At 59.1% G+C, this 17,500-nt stretch overlaps 1 protein-coding gene across 1 annotated transcript in view; it reads right to left on the bottom strand.

Annotated features, from left to right (window-relative positions):
* The window catches only part of LOC112119240 (mucin-5AC-like), a 19,183-nt gene that overhangs the window by 1,449 nt on the left and 234 nt on the right, over nt 1–17,500 (bottom strand). The window contains exons 2-12 of the mRNA XM_026650754.1: nt 17,086–17,430; nt 13,937–14,041; nt 10,471–13,113; nt 9,684–9,796; nt 9,424–9,482; nt 8,921–9,084; nt 8,131–8,293; nt 7,529–7,720; nt 3,269–3,490; nt 913–1,066; nt 1–294 (exon numbers count right to left, since the gene is read on the bottom strand). The exon at nt 1–294 is cut by the window's left edge and continues 1,449 nt beyond it. Of these exons, the coding sequence (XP_026506539.1) occupies nt 217–294; nt 913–1,066; nt 3,269–3,490; nt 7,529–7,720; nt 8,131–8,293; nt 8,921–9,084; nt 9,424–9,482; nt 9,684–9,796; nt 10,471–13,113; nt 13,937–14,041; nt 17,086–17,430 (4,238 nt within the window). The 3' untranslated portion in view covers nt 1–216. The remainder of the gene's footprint in view (nt 295–912; nt 1,067–3,268; nt 3,491–7,528; nt 7,721–8,130; nt 8,294–8,920; nt 9,085–9,423; nt 9,483–9,683; nt 9,797–10,470; nt 13,114–13,936; nt 14,042–17,085; nt 17,431–17,500) is intronic.

Raw genomic sequence — 17,500 nt, 5'->3', positions numbered from 1 at the left:
CCAAACCAAAGCTGGCTTCTAAAGTCCAGTCTGAAATACTGCTGAAAGGTTTCGCTGATAATCTTCAGCACTCTGCATTGAATAGCACTGACATCATACCTGCATTGATTGTATTGTCAAAGTGTTGGAAACTCCTTCGTTGAGCTTGTTATGTGAAAATAAAACGTGGTTGGTTTTAAAAGCTGACAACTGTTGCCTGTCTTTAGTTTGCCATTTTTAGGCTGTCCAGCTTCTTTCAAGATTGACCAGTTCCATCCCCTCACAGTAGGAATGAGGTCGCCTACTAGCTTTGGGCTGCGGAGAAAGCAATTTCATCTTTTAGTGACAAGAGACTAATGTTGCCTGGTACTAGCTATTGACTGAGAGCCCAGCTCACCTCACTAAGCCATGTTCACCTCACTCATGTTGCAGACTACTTCAGAGGGGGGTTTGGCCCTGGGTGTAGCTTCAAAAACATTTTCGTCTATTTCTGAGAGTTAAACTCATGTGTACATGAAGGAAACTTCCACCCCCTGAAAAACTGGCCAGTGGAGGCTTTTTCCAATCTCAGCTAAGTGGGTTGTGGACCACAGCAAAACCCCAAGCCTTTCTCAGCATTTCAGTGCTGGATTCCAGTTTAGGAAAAGGAGACAAAGGGTGTGGCCAGAGCATGCTAGTGATCAGTGAGCCCTTCCCTTGAAGGCGTATAGCCAGATTTTGGGTCAATAATTAAAGCAAAAAGTAAATTGTACAGCTGGAAGTGAAGACTTCGAAATGAATTTGTTAGAATATTAACATCTGTTTAAAGAAAGGCTTGTTTATGATTTCTGACTTACCCTCTGCCTCTTAGCATAACTTATGTTACACTTAATCACTGCCTAGATTTACTTATTGTTCTGGGAGCCTATATGAGGTTGTTAGCGCTCTGCTTACCGGCCGTTGTCTGGAAAGATGATGTAGAATTGGAAAGGGTGTCCACTGAACTGGTTCCATTGGCCAACTTGACACAGAAATATCACTGGCTTTTCCAGAGTCAATCATGGGATCATTTATGCTACTAGAACTTGTGTCCCAGTCATAGTGAAAGCTAGAAGAAAAGATTGAGGTTGTGAATAAAGGCTTAAAACAAAAAAACTTCCAAGCACTTTCTTCTTTTGTCAGCTACAGCTTAAACTTTGCCGTTGTTGCTAAAGCACACTAGAAAATCCAGGCCAGGGTCCCATCCCCACAGCAGTCAGCTCCTGAGAATCTGCATCTGGACAATTGCAGAAAACTCTCGTGGAAGGGGTAGGAGCAGGTGGCTCTCCAGGGGGAAGCATTACAGCACTTCACGCACACAGAGCCTGCTGCCTGACATGAGGACAGCGTGAATCATTCGGATGTTTGGCCAGTGAAGTCTCCAGGGGACCAATTGGAGCATGGCATTAAAAATACCTAGTCCTGGAGAGCTGGAGGGTTCTGAACAGATGAATCCAGCACTTCCAAAAGCTAACGGAAGCTCTAGACTTGCAGGTGGCCTACCCCTCTGCATGGATCCCAGGAATGACTGCACAGGGATGTACATTTTAAATGTACAAATTCAATGCAAGTTTGACGGGCAGGGATCAGTTTCACCCATGGGAAATGACGTGGGGCAGAAAGGGATAAAACTAATTCTCAGGCTTTAAAAAGCATCACTACTTTTCCCTGGTGGAGACTACTTAAAAGCAGTGATGAAGCAGGCACACAGGGATTGATGGAGACCCGCGGTGTCTGATCTCTCTGCAGCCAGAACCCCCTCAGCAGGGAGAGGGGCTGTTATCTTACAGATAGCAGTTTGTTTCTGAAATTGGAAACTTATTTCATTCCTTTTTCCATTCACACCCCTGGAAGCCGATTACACACTTTTCTGGTTAGTGCCCTGTTGTGAGCTCAAAACAAGCAATAACAGTGGAAAGTTGTTTAAAGCTTGATGGCCTCTTCCCTAACTAAGCCTTTGCTGGCCTGCAGGAGGTATGGGCCCTATGCCAGAGGCAAGGCCAGCTGCTGATCCTTGACACATTTAAATTCTGCCCTTTCCTGTGAGATCTCCCCCACCCCCAAAAACTGCTCAGGGTTTAGGGCAGTGGGGCCCGTAGCTCGGCTGACACGGTGCTGCGAGTGAACGGGGCTGGAGCTGTCAACTGGAGTTTAAAACCAAACCATGGCCCTGGGTGTCAGATCAACAAATCTCTGCCAAGAACAAGTATGACTTCTCGAAAACTGCTGCTGAACTCGCTTCCCCCCATGCACATGCTTTGTGAGGGCCCTGCTGTCTGCTGTCCCTTTAACCAGAGCCAACTGGCCTGGCCCAACCCTCCCTCCTCCCCTGTAGATTCCACAGCAAACACAGGGCCTTGACTACATTTAAGCTCTGCTGGTAGAGAGACACGGGCAAACCCCTTGAGGGGAGATGCTGCTTAAATACAGCAAAAGTTTTTAAACCAGTTCCCCAAACAGAATAAGTAATACCAATAAAAGGGTTTTTTAAATTGTATATTTGCAGCTACACTAGGGCATTTGGCAGCCCAGAGGTTGGGGCAATTTGCCCCGGGCCCTGGCCAAGAATCCCTTCCCTGGCTAGAGGCACCTTTATTAATTTTTACTCACCCGGCAGCAGTCCGGGTCTTCGGCGGCAGGGGGCCCTTCAGTGCTGCCGCAGACTCAGAGCGCCACCCGGTGAATACAAGCACCGCAGTGGGTGGTGCCTTTTTTATGTCCCCTGCCCCGTGCCCCCTGAATCCCCTGTGGCAGCCCAGCTGTGTCACTTAAGAGGTGTGATTTGTTTCCATGGGTAACAGACAGACCCCAGCCATCAGCAGGATCAAACCAGGGACCTCTGGAGCTTAGGGCATGAGTCTCTACTGCGTGAGCTGCAAGCCAACTGGCTGTTAACTAAGGCTGTAGCAGACTCATTTTATCTCTAAGTGGTCTTGGTGCCACTAGATGGGACAGAGCCCCACCCCCAGACGGTGTGTGGGTTACACATGCGCTTTGCTGCCAGAACTTAAGTGCAGCCCAGGCTTAAGTGGTGCAGCTGGAAAGCAGCCATACGTGAAGGGCTCTTGCATGCTCTGAAATCAACTCATCTCTGCTATTCCAGTCATGTGCTCTTGTCTCCCCTAACATCCCTTAACACTGGCATCCAAGTAAGCTTGTCCCCACTGCAATAGACCATAACAGAGGTTATCCTGGACTCTCCTATGCCTTATTAAAACATGCATTTTCCTAAACCAATAGTGGAGCAGAACATACTGATGATCAAAGTTACCTGGGCCTGCAAACTGTGCTGATGGGTGTGGTCCGCTGCTTGTAGCTGTCTGTGATCATAGTGTCATCCTTACAGCTGCAACAACTGTTGTCTAGCCTCTGTAAGTGGAGCAGCTCCTCGGAGTTGCTGAAAGCTGGGTTGTCCAAAGAATTAGCAGAGGCGAGCCAAGACTGAGACCAGTACTGAGCTGACACATCATCAAGGCGACAAAACCGTCGGTAGCTGCAAGAACAAGGCAGGATGGTACTAGAGCAGTTCCTAAAGCAACGCTAGTGGATTACTGGTGCAAGCCAGTCATTTTAGCGCAGGGCCTTAACAGCCACTCACATAAGGCAGCTTTTCACTATACAGACTGTGACGAGCTGAGCTGCACAGGAGAAAGTGAGAACTCTGCCGCTTGATGTGCTTGGTACTGTTTAAAGTGGTGTCTAGTCCTGGGAGAAAGGGCAGCAAAGGGACGTAAGGGCTTGGCTGCACATCACTCGGCGTGACTGTGAAGCACACTAGCTGTTTCCGACCAAGCCCATGCATGGACATTCTTGTTCTGGAATAAGAGTGCCGTGTTCCTGCTTTCTTAACCCCACTTCCACGTGGGTTAAGCAGAAGCTGGGCAGACAAGCCCGAAGGCGGCTGTATCTACCTGCCAGCCCAGGGGTTCCAGTCTCTGGCACCAGTTTAAAAGGAAAGGGAAGGGGTTTTATCTGCCAGGAGCAGGTTTTAGGCTGCTGCGTGGCCTCCAAACGGTTTGTGAACTGTGCGCAATGCCCCCTGCACACCTGTTGGGCTGCAGCTTGGGGTGGTAAGATGCTTATCCCACATCTACTGAGCAAGCAGGCTCTGCCCAACGTTAATAGACCCCCCCCCCCCCCGGTCTAATGTGGAGCTAATGATGGGGCCAGGGCCCTAGTTAAAGCCCAAGGAAGTATTTTGAATGACACCCAACAAAGGCAGATCCATGCGCTGTAACAAGTCCACTGCCATTCAAGCCAGAAACCTCCTGGGGGCTGGTAGTGGGTAGCTCTGCTTGCGCCGGGCAGAAAACAGTTCTGTAGCTGAAGTTTTTTTCCAATCCATTGAAGTAAACATGGGTCAGTGAAAGCTGAACTCTGGGGCCCTAGCACCGCCTTCAGAAACATCTGCCTTTTAACTCCCTCCCCAGCCTCAGTATTCCCCTCTGCTTCCTGCAGCAGCGTGTCCTCGCCAGGCACATCGGCAAGCGTTTCCCCTCTACTCCAAGTCTCACACACCCTCTAGCCAGGGGTGGGGCATGGTCTGTAAGGACAAATAACCTCAAATGGCAAGCGGCCTGCCGCTGTTGTGGTTTGTTTCCTTGGGAACAAGTTCCCCCACCCCTTACTGAAGAAGACCAGGCAGGTCAGAGGCATGTCACACTACAGAGAGGGCAGCGCTAGCCAACCGGCCTTAGCCAGGCTGTGTACAACGCTGACCAATCGCTCCAGGCTGGCGCTGGCTCTGCCTTCGGCTGTGCCCCAGCAGTGCTGCTGGCTGCACTGCGAGAGAAACGGGGTTGGTTTGCCTTCCAGCATGGTGATGGTGCCGCACAGCTGCTGCTGTCGGGGCAGCGGGGGCTTTAGAGTGTCTTCCAGCAGCCTGCCTCTTGCTCTTGGGCCATGGGTCCTAGCCCTTTGCACACGGAGCATGGAGGATTCATTCCCCTGTTGCCCCACCAGCTCCTGCCCTGGCATCTGCCCCCAGCCTCACACCTTCCAGCACATGTGCTGGCTCAGACGCCGGGCCCTGGGACACGCGGGACTTGTTTACGCTGCTGCCCAGGGGTACAAATGTGCTTGCGGGGGGAGGGGGGTTGTTAGTGTCACAGAGAGGGGCTCATAAGGATACTTCCCCTTGGGGGGGAGGGAAAGGTGTTGGGCATATACCCCCTGCTGGCCTCCTGCCTGCACAGACAAGGAGGCTGCAGCCCTGCCCCACCCACACGCTGCGGCCTGCCCAGCTCCCTCGTCACAGGGCGTGAGGCTGGATGTTCCCCCCCAGCATCATCCAGAAGCTGCTGCCCCAGCCCTCCCCTTGCACGGGCCTCCAGGTCTGAGGCCAAAGCCTGGGGGGTGTTTGAGGTGAGCAGGCCGGGCCGCAGCAGCTCAGCCTTCCTCCATGTGCTGCCCAGAGCTGGCCGCAGGGATCGATGTAACGGCCAGGCCTGTTCCCACCCATTCAGGGCTCCCTGCCCGGGAACGTCACTGGGAGACATTCTTCACGGCTGCTGCTTTGGGTCCACCCCAGAGCGCTGAGGCCCTGCCACTCACAGAAGCCCTCCAGCTGCCAGCTGCACTAGCCTCCATCCCACCGCCCCCCTCCCCCCGGCCTTTCTTTTTTTTAAAATGCGCCCAGCCCCCCTCCTGGATGCACTCACTGGACCACTTGCTGGCAGCTTCAGTTAAAAAAATCACTGCTTGCCTCCTCTCTGGCGTCAAACCCCGCTCCCCCCCATGCTGCCTGGGGAGGGGGCGCTCCAACCAAGCGTGGCACTATGCGAGAGCCAAGCTGCTGCCTCTCAGGCCATGCTACATCAGAGCCAGCGGTCAGCGGCTCTGGTGCCCCGTCTCCAACCCCACCTAATGCCAGCTGGTGCAGAGACGAACTGCAGGGCAGCGCTACAGGATGGTGGCCGTAGGAGACGCACCTTCATCCCGCCTGCGTTTGCAATTGGGAGGCGGAGGTTTTATATCCCTGCCAAAACTTTATGGGGGTTATTTTATTATTTTTTAATGCTGAATATTTTCATTCTCTATCGAACACTCCTTTCACTCCTGCTGTGCTCAGGACCTCAATCTCTGGTGCCAGTGAGGTCCACAGGCTCGCTATGCGTGGTAGGCCAAGTTGTTCCTTTTTCATCAGTTTTGAATTTCCCACTCTTGGGTGTCCCTGAACATCCCAGTGACATTCCTGTATGAGAGACAGGAACTACCAGTCTTTCTTCTGTAAACGTTTGTCATGTCCCTCTGATTCATTTCCTCTCTGCGCTAAACAAGTCCCCCAGAGCAGCCGGTAGCCAGGCCCCTCTGCACTCCCCCACCACGGCTCAGAAGCCAGGCGACCCCTGGCAATGGCTGACGGACAGCACGTTGGCGTGGTGCAGCCCAGCCCTCGCACGAGGCCCAGAACAATGGCTCTGCTCTCGTTAAGGCCCAAATTCCTCCCGAGCCGGATTTCCGCTGGAGCTTCCGCAGCCTCCTGCTCCTTGCCTGTCCCTAGAAGGGAGCCCTGGGGAGAGATCACTCTCACACCGGCAGGAAACGAGGCTGGCTGCAGAGGCACCGACTGCACTCAGCCCCCCCATCACCTCGCACTGACCCCTCTGGGCAGCCGAAGCAGGGAGCTAGTTCCAGCAACACCTCAGCCAGACCAGCCACTGTCCTGCCTCAGGGTTCAGACTCAGCTGAGCTGGGGGGTAGAGCCCAGGGCTGGGATAACGGGCCTGTGGGTTGAGACAGAGCTGGGGGACGGGGGGGGGCTGTGGATCAGAGTGGGGAGGCACAGTTGGAACATGGGGGAATAGGGCGCTGCAGGGCAGGATGGGGAGGGGAAGCGGCAGGGCTGGGATAACGGGGCCAGCGGGTTGAGACTGAGGGTGGGGCATTGTCAGAGCTGTGTGTAGGCGGGGGGGCATCTGTGGGTCAGGATGGCGGGGGGAGAGGCAGGGCTGGGATACAGGGAGCTGTGGGTCAGGCTCGAGGCGCATCAGCAGAGCCACTCGCCCAGGCCCCACTAGGCCGGGCCAGGCCACTCGGTCAGTGAGCCCCACTAGCACAAGCTGGTCATGAAGCCTCTTGCGAGGCTCCCCAGCAGGCAGAGCTCAGGGTGCCAGTGGAGGGCTGGGAGATCCCCGTGAGTGGAGGGGTGCTCGTGCTCCCCTCTTCCCTCCCCAGTCTGGGAACGGCGACCAGACCCGCAGAGTGTTTGCCTGGGCCGGACTCAGAGCAGGCCCAGCCCCATTTCCTTACCCACAATCCTCAAGGTCACCTCAGCGAGTGACATTGGGGACAGGGGCCCGGGAGCTTCCCACACCCTGCCCCAGTCAAAGGGGCGAGTCCGGGACCCCGCCACCAGCTCCCGGCCCAGAGCAGCCACCGCCCAACAGAACAGCCTCAAACCACCCTCCACCCCCCCACGGAGCACCGGGATCGCATGGCCACCACCAACCCGGGGCCCAAAAGGGGAGAGGGTCCTTAGCGGGCTCCGGCCCCACCCGGACCTGGGCCCCGCCCGGCCGCGCTTCCTCACCTGCTTTTGGTCTGATCAACCCTGGCCTCCAGGAGCAGCGCCTTGAACCTCCGGACCACCAGGCAGGCGACGGCAACGCCCAGCAGGGCCACGGTCAGCAGCACCCCACCGGCCACGCCCAGCAGGCTCTGCTGGGTCACCTTGTAATCGCAGCGTGGGCCCATGAACCAGTAGTCACTGCCAGTGGGGCACCTGCAGCACCACGGGAGACGGTCAGAGGGGCAGGCTCTGCTCCCCAGCACGCGGGCCCCAGGTCCCCCTCCTGCCCATTCACTGCCCCTCATCATCCCTCCACGTCACGGTGCCCGGCCATGCCAGACCCTCGGGGCTTCCCTCCCTGCTGCTGTTGGGGGCCAGCCAGGGAGGACGCCGTCTGGGACACTGGGTGCGCAGGGCATCGGGAGCTGGGCAGAGGGGGCGGCGCCTGCCCATGGACTCTCACCCCAGCAGTGACCGAGAGCCCCCGTTATTCACGCCAGGCTCCTCCACACCGGGGCCCAGACCAGAACCTCGTTTCTTCTCCACGCACTGCCGTGGGGTGCCCTACCCCAGCCTAGCGCGTGCTGGGCCTGAGAGGGGGCTGCCCCCAGCGTGATACTCACTGGCACACGGGCTCGTGGTCGCGCGGGTGCGTGCAGATGCCGTGGTTTCTGCAGTAGTCTCTGTGGCACACGGACGTGCAGCTGGCATTGCCGGCCCCACTGCTGATGCACTCAAAGCCGGCGTGGCACGAGAAGAGCACCGTGCACAGGTCCAGCTGCCTCTCTGCAGACAGACAGACAGACAGTCTAGAGAGCTGCAACACCCTGCCCCAACCCCCACCTCCCCAGAGGGCACAGAGCCAGCCCCTCTGGGCTCGGCTTCTCTCTCTGCCACAGGCTCGCCAAGACGCTGGGGAAGCCCCTTTCCTCCACCAGGCCCATCTGCAGGGGGGGCTCTGCTCTGCGAGGAGCTGCTAGCAAAGCATCAGCGCGAGAGAGCAGAAACGGCCCCTGCTCGCCCCAGCAAGGCCACGGCGCTCCCTGCCTGCGCCCGCAGCCCTGCAGAGCCAGCCTGGCTGCACGGGGGTGAGGAGGGCAGCCAGCAGGTCTGGGGCACAACACGCACTGCCTGCGAGGTCCCCAGGGCAGCTCCCAGAATGAGAAGCCATTCCAGGGCGTGCTGAGCCGCGTGGGGGCGGGGGTTGTGCACAGAGCTGACGGGATGGTGAGGGCCGGGAGGGTGCAAGGGGCTGCAGTTGGGGGTGGGGCACACCACGATTGGGGGGGGAGGGGAGCACACGGAGCCATGGCAGGAGGGCTGGGGGGGGAAGACACAGAAGCCAGTGAAGCCCCGTGCCCAGGCCTTGGCAGCAACTCTATGCCCTGCTGCCACGCGCCCCAAGCGACTCACCCAGGACCACGTTCCACAGCACGGGGGCACTGGCGACGTGGAGACCCGAGCGGGTGGCGCCCGACAGCACCGTCCGGTTTAAAAGGGCTCCCAAGCCCTGCACCTGCCCATGCAGCCGCTCCACAGCGAAGAGGGCATCGTACTCCAGCACCACGCTGCCTTTCCTGGGGCAGGAGCCAGAGAGACGGGTCAGAGCCGAGCCTCAGGAGCAGCCAGTCCCTAGCCGAGCAAGGGGGGGGTGGTCTGCACTGCCTCCCGGCTACCCCTGCTCCTCCTCCAGCTGCAGGGCAGGTGCTGATGCTTTGGCCCTGCAGGATCAGGGTCTGACCGGGGTGGGTGTGTGCAGGGGATGCCACAAGCTCTGACACAAAGTCACAACAGTGTGACGGCAACACAGGACAAGCCGAAGCCCGAGCTGTGCAATTCCCTCTCCCCACCGTGCGGGGGTTGCTGCCCGGATCCCTGCACACGGACAGGAGCTGGGCTGCCGGGCACGCTCCTACCTGATCCGCGTCACTTCCAGGCGCTGGAATCCCGGCACAGCCGCGAAGAGGGGCGCCACCTGTGCGGGGAAACAGGGAGGAGGCGCTTTGTGACGAGATAATTGGCCCCAGCTGCAGGGGACCCCGGTGTCTGAGCCCACAGCCTCCCATGGCGATGGTCACTGGGCGGCGTGCTCCCTGCCCTGCCGCACTACCGCCATTAACCGCCAGGTCAGCGCCCATGTGACAGCCCCGCCCACTCCAGCGCCCCCCGGACTCACCGTCTCATTGAAACTCTGCACCAGGCTGCGATGCGCATGCGACGCGGGAGTCTGGAAGGCGCCAACGAATTCCATCTCCAGCGCGAGTTCACAGGGCACGCGGAGAAGGGTCGCTGTGAGATGAGACACCATGGGGGAAACGGTTACTGCTCCATGCTCGGCCCACGCCCCGGCCAGCCCTGCACAGGAGCAGCGCCCCGGTTCAGGCTGGCACCATACACCGAGCTTGGGACAACAGGGAGGGAAGCGGTGGGGAAGCGATGGAGAGCGCGGCGCAGGCGCCCGGGCATGGAGCTGTGCTGGGGCTGCAGTCACCCCAAAGGCCTCGCGAGCTCCAGACCCCTATTTGCTGCAAGAGGGGCTGTCCCAGCTGGACCCTGAGGGATCCCCGTGGACAGCCGGAGTGTGCCCTCGGCATGGCTCAGCACCACTGGGAGCAAACACCTGCGCCCTGCTCTGGGGCCGCCTCACACGGCAGAACCACATCCCCGAGTGGGCACCATGGCACGATTGCAGCAGGGGCCTGAGCAGCATGGCAGAGGGGGAGCTCCCAGCAGAGGGGCTGACATGGTGTCAGGGGCACGGGCCTGACCGGCCCGGGGCCCCACACTAGCTGTGCCTGGGCCTGAGAACCCGCTACCCCGTTCATCCAGCTTTCCCAGCATGCTGCATTTGGACTGCCCCAGCTGCACCCCTGACTGCACGCGACACCCCGTCCCTCTCCCCCGCGGGACGTCCCTGCCCAGACAGCAGCGCAGAAATCCAGGGGAGGCTCTGCCCGACTGACCTTTCAGAAGAGGAGGCTGGTCTTCCACAACGAACACGCTCTGAGCCCTGCCACGGGCACCCTTGGTGGTGACAGGCGGCGGCTGCCCATCGGTCACACCAGCTGGGCCAGGCGTCACTGGCGGCATCGCTGCCCTGAGCTGCGTGCTGGCGAAGGAGACATTCATCCTGGCACTGCTCACGGGATCCGTAACCTCTGCACCCCATGCCCTCGGGGTGGCTGCCAGGGGGGGCCAGGGACTCCTGCTGCCAGCTGGGGACTCAGCGCTCTCAGAGGTTAGTAGCAGCTCTGGGATGGGGGGCGTGGGGCTGAACAAGGCCCCGGTGCTGCTGCTCGGAAAGCTCCCCCCAGCCCCGCTCGGGGGTGTTGCATCAGTGGCTTGGCTGGAATTCCCCGGTTCAGACCCAGCCTGCGCAGCCCAGGCCGGGGGGGCCGTTGCCCGGTGGCCCAGCCTCTCGGTCCCTCCCCTCCAGCTTGCAGATGCCCACGAGGACGTTGCCACTGTGGCATTAGTGGTCGCCGTGTCCCACGATGGAGACGGGGTGGTGGCCAAGCTGAGCTCTGCGAGTCCCAGGGCAGCAGACCCCGAAACATCCTTCTCTAAGGGGAATGGGGAACTCAGCCCAGTCCTGGGGGGGTCAGGGGGCTCTGTTGGGCTGAGCGCTGTGGATCCTCTCTGCAGAGTGGCTGCCGGTGTCTCCGCTCCAGCTGGCTGGCTGGCTGGCGGAGGCTGAAAGCCCAGAGGAGTGATGGCTCGCACAGTGCCAGGGCCATGGGGCACGGCTTCCCCGCTGGAGGCTCCCGGGAACACTCCCTCCTGAGACGTCACTGCCCCGACTGGGGCAGGAGCCAGGGAGGGCTGCTTGGCCCCGGGAGTGCGGGAGACAGGAGGCTGGGAGGATGTGCCCACAGACACAGCCGTACCGGGCACGGCTGGGACCGTGCTGCGGGGCTCCCCTGTGCCAGGCACTCGAGTCCTCTCAGCGGGGGTTTCGGGGAGCCAGGCGAGAGTCCGGAAGTCTGGAGCTGCTGTTGACGAGCTGGGCTCCGGGGCGTGCTCACTGAGACCCCCGTTCTCCTGGCCAGGAGCTGTGGGGTGAGAGACACCGGCCCCCCTGCTGAGCTGCTCAGCTGGCGCTGGGGGCTGGGCCGAGCCAGGGGATGGGGCAGGTGCTGTGAGGTGGCCCAATGGCCTTGGGGTCCCAGCATAGGCACTTGGCGTCCTGCCTGGGGAAGCCCCGGGGAGTGACTCAGCCCAGGACGCTGCCCGAGGGTCCCCCTCTGTGCGCGCCTCACTGGAGAGAGACCAGTCCATGTTTTCTGGGACTCCATCGACACCTCTGCGCCCTGACGACTCCTCAGAGCCAGCCTCCGCCAGCGTATGGCCCAGGCCTTCCCCAGGCCCGGGGCTTCCCAGGGGCACCATGCGATGGGTGCTGGAATGGAGTCCTGGAGCACAGCGAGCTGTGGTGGCGAGCGGCTCTGTCAGGCCGCTGTCTGGGGAGCGCACTGGGGTCCCGCTGGTCTCTGGGGCTGGCTGAGCTTTGCCCCCCGGCCGCCAGGTCAGACTCTCCCGGCCGTCTGGCTGCAGAGCAGGTGTCTGGCTGGTTTCCAGAGAGTCGCCCGGTGTGGAGGCTGCAGCGCGCATGGCGAGCTCCGTCTGTCCTTGCAGCGGGGTTCCAGAGCCCTCCGTGGGGCTCGGCAGCCTGGCTCCTAGGCCCAGGTCAGTGAAGTCCAACTCGGCAGTAACGGCAGCTTCCCTGTGTGCCGTCCCCAGCCCCCGCATCCCTCCTCCAAAGTGCTGAGTCCCATTGTCCCCTGCGCTTGCCCCGGGAGCAGGGCTGGCCACGGGCGCAGAGGTTACTGGCGTCTGTGCGCCCGCAGCACTGCCCCGGCTGGTCTCCGCCCTGGCTTTACTCAGGGCGAGAGCAGCATCCGCCGTTTCCATGCTCCACGGCTCCGGGTCCGCGGGCCCTGTCGTGAGCGTGCTCTCTCCACTGGGGTACACTAGCTCCGTTACTGCGGAGGTGCGGGAAGGTGCCCGGTCCCATGAAGCCGTCTCCCGGGTGGCAGAGCCAGGGAACACCGTGGGTGACTCTATATCGGAGCTGCTGCCCCCCAGGGAAGTGGGATCTTTTGCCCTCAGGTTTCCCAGAGGGACTGTCCCAGGGAGAGGCACCGACGTGGGATTTGCTGCCTTGAACTGTGACGTTGCAGAGAACCAGGGGCTGCCGGTGCTTCCAGCGGGCGTCCCCTTTCCTGCAGCAGACGGGCGCGTACGCACTCCCGGGTCATGGGCTTTGTCCCCGTGCTCAGCAGCTGCTGCAGTGGCTGGTGGCTCCACACGCTCAGCGGTGGCTCCCTCCTGAGCCAGGGGCCCGTTCCTCCGCCTGCCCAGCCACGCCCCTCGGGGCACGGGGGCAGCGTTACTCAGCGCCTCTCCGGGGCTCTCTGCAGTGCCGGCAGGCCAGGCCGCAGGGCTCTGGTGTGGAGCAAGGCTAGGGCGAGTGCCCAGGGCCGCGGTGCTGGCGCTGTGGAGACGCTCAGCAGTTCCAGATAACACAGCCCCCCTCAGCTTCACCGTGGCCTCTCGTGACGCCACCTGCCCAACACCTTCCTGCAGAGACTCCAGGGCATCCACACCTGAGTGGAGAGAGGCAACGACGGGGAGACAGTTGAGGCAGAGCTATGAGCCCAAGGGAGACTGAAATGCTTTTACTAGCCCCAGGCTTGGAGTCAGGACTCCTGGGTTCTCAGCCTGCCCCAGGCCTGAGAGTGACTCGCTGCGACACCTTGGGCAAGGCAATTCCCCTCTCTGTAACGTGGGGACTCAGGCCCGGCCCCACCTCCCGGGGCACACGGGATGAGTCGCTGGGGAGGGTCTGAAGAGCGCAGCTGCCACGGGCTGGAAATGTTCCATACTCCGCTTGGCCACGCGGCCCCTGAGTGCAGCGCGGGGCACAGAGCGGGGCAGGCCGGGGAGCCGGGAAGGTCTGAGCTGCGAACGCTGAGTCAGGCTATGCCAGTGCTGCGTTCCCCATCTCCCAGCGGGGCTGAGTCCAGAGAGAGCAGGACCCAGGAGGGAGCTGGATCTCACCATGCCCATACGGCCCTACAGCTCTCTGGGCCTGAGCTCCGGGATAGGGAAGAGGAACAGGAGAAACCCCAGCCCCAGCCCAGGGGCCTCTGCACACTCTGCCTGGGCCCCGGTCAGGAGACGAACCCGGCCAAGAGGTGGGAAATGCACATGGAAAGGCCGGACCAGCCTTTCGGGCTGGCTGACTGACACGACTAGCATGGGGTGGGACGGGGTGACTGGAGGGAGCATCCAACCCCCTCCCAGGGAGAGCGGGACCATCTCACCCAGCTCCAGGGGCAAGAATAAGGTTCCCTGGAATCAGAACCCCCCTGGCTCCCTGCGACTTCCCCCACGCCCCATCGCCTAGCGCCCAGGCAGAGCCTTTACCTGTCTGGCAGCGTTCCCCCGTTGAGTTCCCAGGGCAGAGACAGGTCTGTGCCGATCCCACCACGGAGCAGCAAAGGGCCAGCCGTGCGCACCAATCCACAACCACTGGGAGGAGAGAGAGAGCAGGCACAGCTCATACCCTGGGTCCCCTCCCGCCGGAGACAGCGCAGAGAGCCCTGCACCCAGCTGCATGCGTAACAGCCCGAGATGCGCCGGAGGCAGGCCAGGTAACACACAGCAGCCCGTCGGAGGCAGTGCTGGCCGACGTGCCCCACGTGGTGGCTCCCCAGTGCGGTGTCTCGGCCTGCCAGGCTCTGAGGGGCACTCCCCCAAGCAGGGCTGGCCAGGATGTGGGCCATGCAAGTGCTCAAGTGCCTTCCTTTTAATAACCAAACAAGCAGGCCACGATGGGGCCTGGGACACCAGAGTGATAAGGGGGACTCACGCACTCACCTCCCCGACCGAGACCCGACAAGCTCCCGATGTCGAAACGCTGACGGGCATGGGACGCAGGACGGGCGCTGCCTCTCTGGCTGAGACAGACAAAACCCAACCCGCGTGTATTGTTCACACGCCGCAGAGCGCGCTGCGGTATTTGCCACACGGAGAGCGCTGCATAAAGGCCTCATCTCCCAAGCCTCAAAAAGTATTCACATTGGCCAATTATTAACAAGCCCTCCCCTGCCAAAGCCCAAATCTCCAAGCGAACAAAGCCAAGCCAAGCTGGGTGTTCCCACCTACCCCCAGCCCAGAGCAGCTGCATTGCTATGGCGATGGGTCTGGGGCGCGTGGTGCGGTCTGGAGGATGATATAAGCACTAGTGATCCTGGCAAGGAGACACGTTCGCTGTGGCCAGGAGCAGACTCTGGCCAAGCGCCTCTCAGCACCGGAAGGAACAAGGGGCATGACCGAGGAAAGGCCCAAGTGCACCCTGCCTCGTGACCCAGCTGGGGGCGGGGGGGCAGCTTTGACTAGGGACTGCAACAGGAATCCAGAGCCAGGCAGCGCTAGTGGGGAGGGCGATGCAGCTCCCCACACTGAAATCATGCTGCAGCAGGAGAGACCTGGGGGGCAACATGCTCTGGATGCAATAATGCTTAGTGCAGCCGTTCCCAAGCTGGGGGTCACACCCCAAAACGAGGCTGCTGGGCCATTCAAATGTTTCCATTTTCCTCTCAAGCAATCCAAGCGCTTTCAAGTGCCACCCCCTCATCCTGGCCAATGGGAAGCAATTCCCGAATTCGCACCGCCCCAGCACCAGCTCATTAGCCTTTGCCAGTAACTTGGGTCACCTGTCTTCTGTTGGACATAAGCACCTGCTTACACACGGGGGTTGGTCTGGCTTCACTGGCGCACTCCCGTCCCATGGGAGTAAAACCGGCACAGGCACTAGTGCTGGCAGGACTGGGGCACTGGTTTGTTCCTACCTGCAAGGCTTTCCTAATTCAAGTTCTGCCCGGGGCTGTGACAGATTCCAGCTCAAAGGAGGTGAGGATTGTGCAGCCTGAGCCAAGCATTGGCAGTGAGCACACCATCGGCATTAGATAAATACAGAAGAATATTGTTGTACAGTGGCCAGAATCGCCCCCGGTCTCTCTCTGTTGTCCTAACTACTTAATTTCTGCAAACCCAAGACCCCTCCCCCGGCTCTCACTACCCCAGCAGCTCAGGGCGTTTCTTTACCCAAAATCCAATCGAGCCATTTTTCAATGTGCAAAAAGTCCTTTTTCTGTCACTCCTTTGCTTTATACAACCAGTCACTTGGGAATTTAACTCTTTGCAGCATCTGGTTCCACAGAAAGCCATTTCCTGTGAAAGGAAAAGCTGAGGCTTGGTTCAAAATCCAGCTGGAACTCACCAAAACTACCACCTGCATTGGCATGAATAAATAAAATAGAAACCTCTGAACCCAAACTCCTGCTTTACCTGAATGTTGGTCACATGGTGGGGATAGCATCACTGACAGGGAAAACTCCCATTTATCCAAATAAACTCCATGTCCCCCATTTCATTCAGATAACGAGCTCAACGCGCCCATGTAACACACACACAAATGATACAATCGCACCATACAAAAGATGGGGCCTAGATCACCTGATGAGTGCAGGCTACACGCCTATTCGCTCACAGGGCATCACAGGAAGCCTGTCTGTGACGGCATTTTGCACAGCCCATGTGCATAGCTCAAGCCAAAGCAGACACACTGATTAACATTTACTGCAATGAAAGTCAGCGTCTGTATTTCCCAAACACACCAAATAAAAGCAGGGACTTTCGGCACGAGTCTGCAACAATTTTTCTCAGAAACAACAGGAATCACACGCTCTCCCTGGGGACAGATTACAGGAAATTTTTTCTCAGGGCAAATAATCTCTCCCTGGGCATATAACTGCCTTTTGCAGCATTTCTTGCCATTTCCTCTGAAGCATGTGGTACTGGCCACTGCCAGAAGCAAGATACCAGGATAGGTGGAGTGCGGGTCTATGCTATTATTATTTAGCCTGTGAAAGGACAGAGCTGAAATCTAACATGAAACCCCCAGGCTACAATTTAAAAACAGCAGAGAATGTTCTTTTTAAGTCAATTCCTTCTCCCCATGCACACAGTCTAGCAGACTGCATGCAGCACAGGCATGGGCTTCACTATAGGTCAGGCTTTGTCTACACAAGAAAGTTGCACCAGTTTAAGTCACACTGGTTTGTAAATGGTTTTAGTTAAACCAGTACATATCCCTCTGGGCGTTCCCTTATTGCTGTTTAAGGGTGACTTGTGCTGGTTAGTTTAAACCGAAGCCTAAACAGAGAGAAACCCGATTTAAACCGAAATAAGTATCCACATGGCCTTTGGCACTGGTTTACCTAAGTCAGCTTTAAAATCACACTCAGCTAAACCAGTGCAGCTTCCTCCTGCAGACAGCAGAGTTCTGCATTCACCTACCTCTTGTCCATAATCACAAAGCACCTGCCTCCCCACTAGCACCACACCCCCACAGTGACATTCACTCTTGCCGCTAACCCTCTCTTACACCCTTGCTGTAGCCGGTTTGCTCCTCAGGGCAGGGACTGGCATTGCGGTGCCTTGCACATGCTCAGCCTGTAGAAAGGTCGGGCCAAGTGGAAACGGCTCCAGAGTCTCTGAATGGTTCTTACCCCAGTAAGTGAAAGTGAGACTGGAATCCAGGCTCCCTCTGATCACGGTTCTGCCCTGTCCCTTCAGGAGAAAGCTGTGGGCAATGTCCACGGGCCCCTCCCTGCCGGCCCCTTCGCCTGGGCTACCTTCAAAGCGCACACTGAGGTTGGGATGAGCAGCCGCCTCCAGGGCTTTGATTTCCAGGCGTACTTCCTCGGAGGGCAGCGCTGCTATCACCCAGGTGCAGGTTCTGGGGGGTGCCGGAGGGCCCTTGGCTGCTGGTAAGTGGATGGTCCCATTAGCTGCTCTGGTCACGTCTATGAGGCCTCCACAGCTCTCACGTTCCTCCAAAGAGCCGGCACCCCCTGGAAGCGAAAATCAAGTCTTGGTCAAAGGCTTCTGGCTCCCGGGGGGCACCACCCATGGGTGCCAGCC

Source organism: Terrapene carolina, unplaced genomic scaffold (genome assembly GCF_002925995.2).
Source record: "Terrapene carolina triunguis isolate 2854851 unplaced genomic scaffold, T_m_triunguis-2.0 Scaffold93, whole genome shotgun sequence".
Lineage (NCBI taxonomy): Eukaryota > Metazoa > Chordata > Testudines > Emydidae > Terrapene > Terrapene triunguis.
The sequence above is the reverse complement of the archived record's forward strand: the minus strand, read 5'-3'. Positions and strand labels throughout refer to the sequence as shown.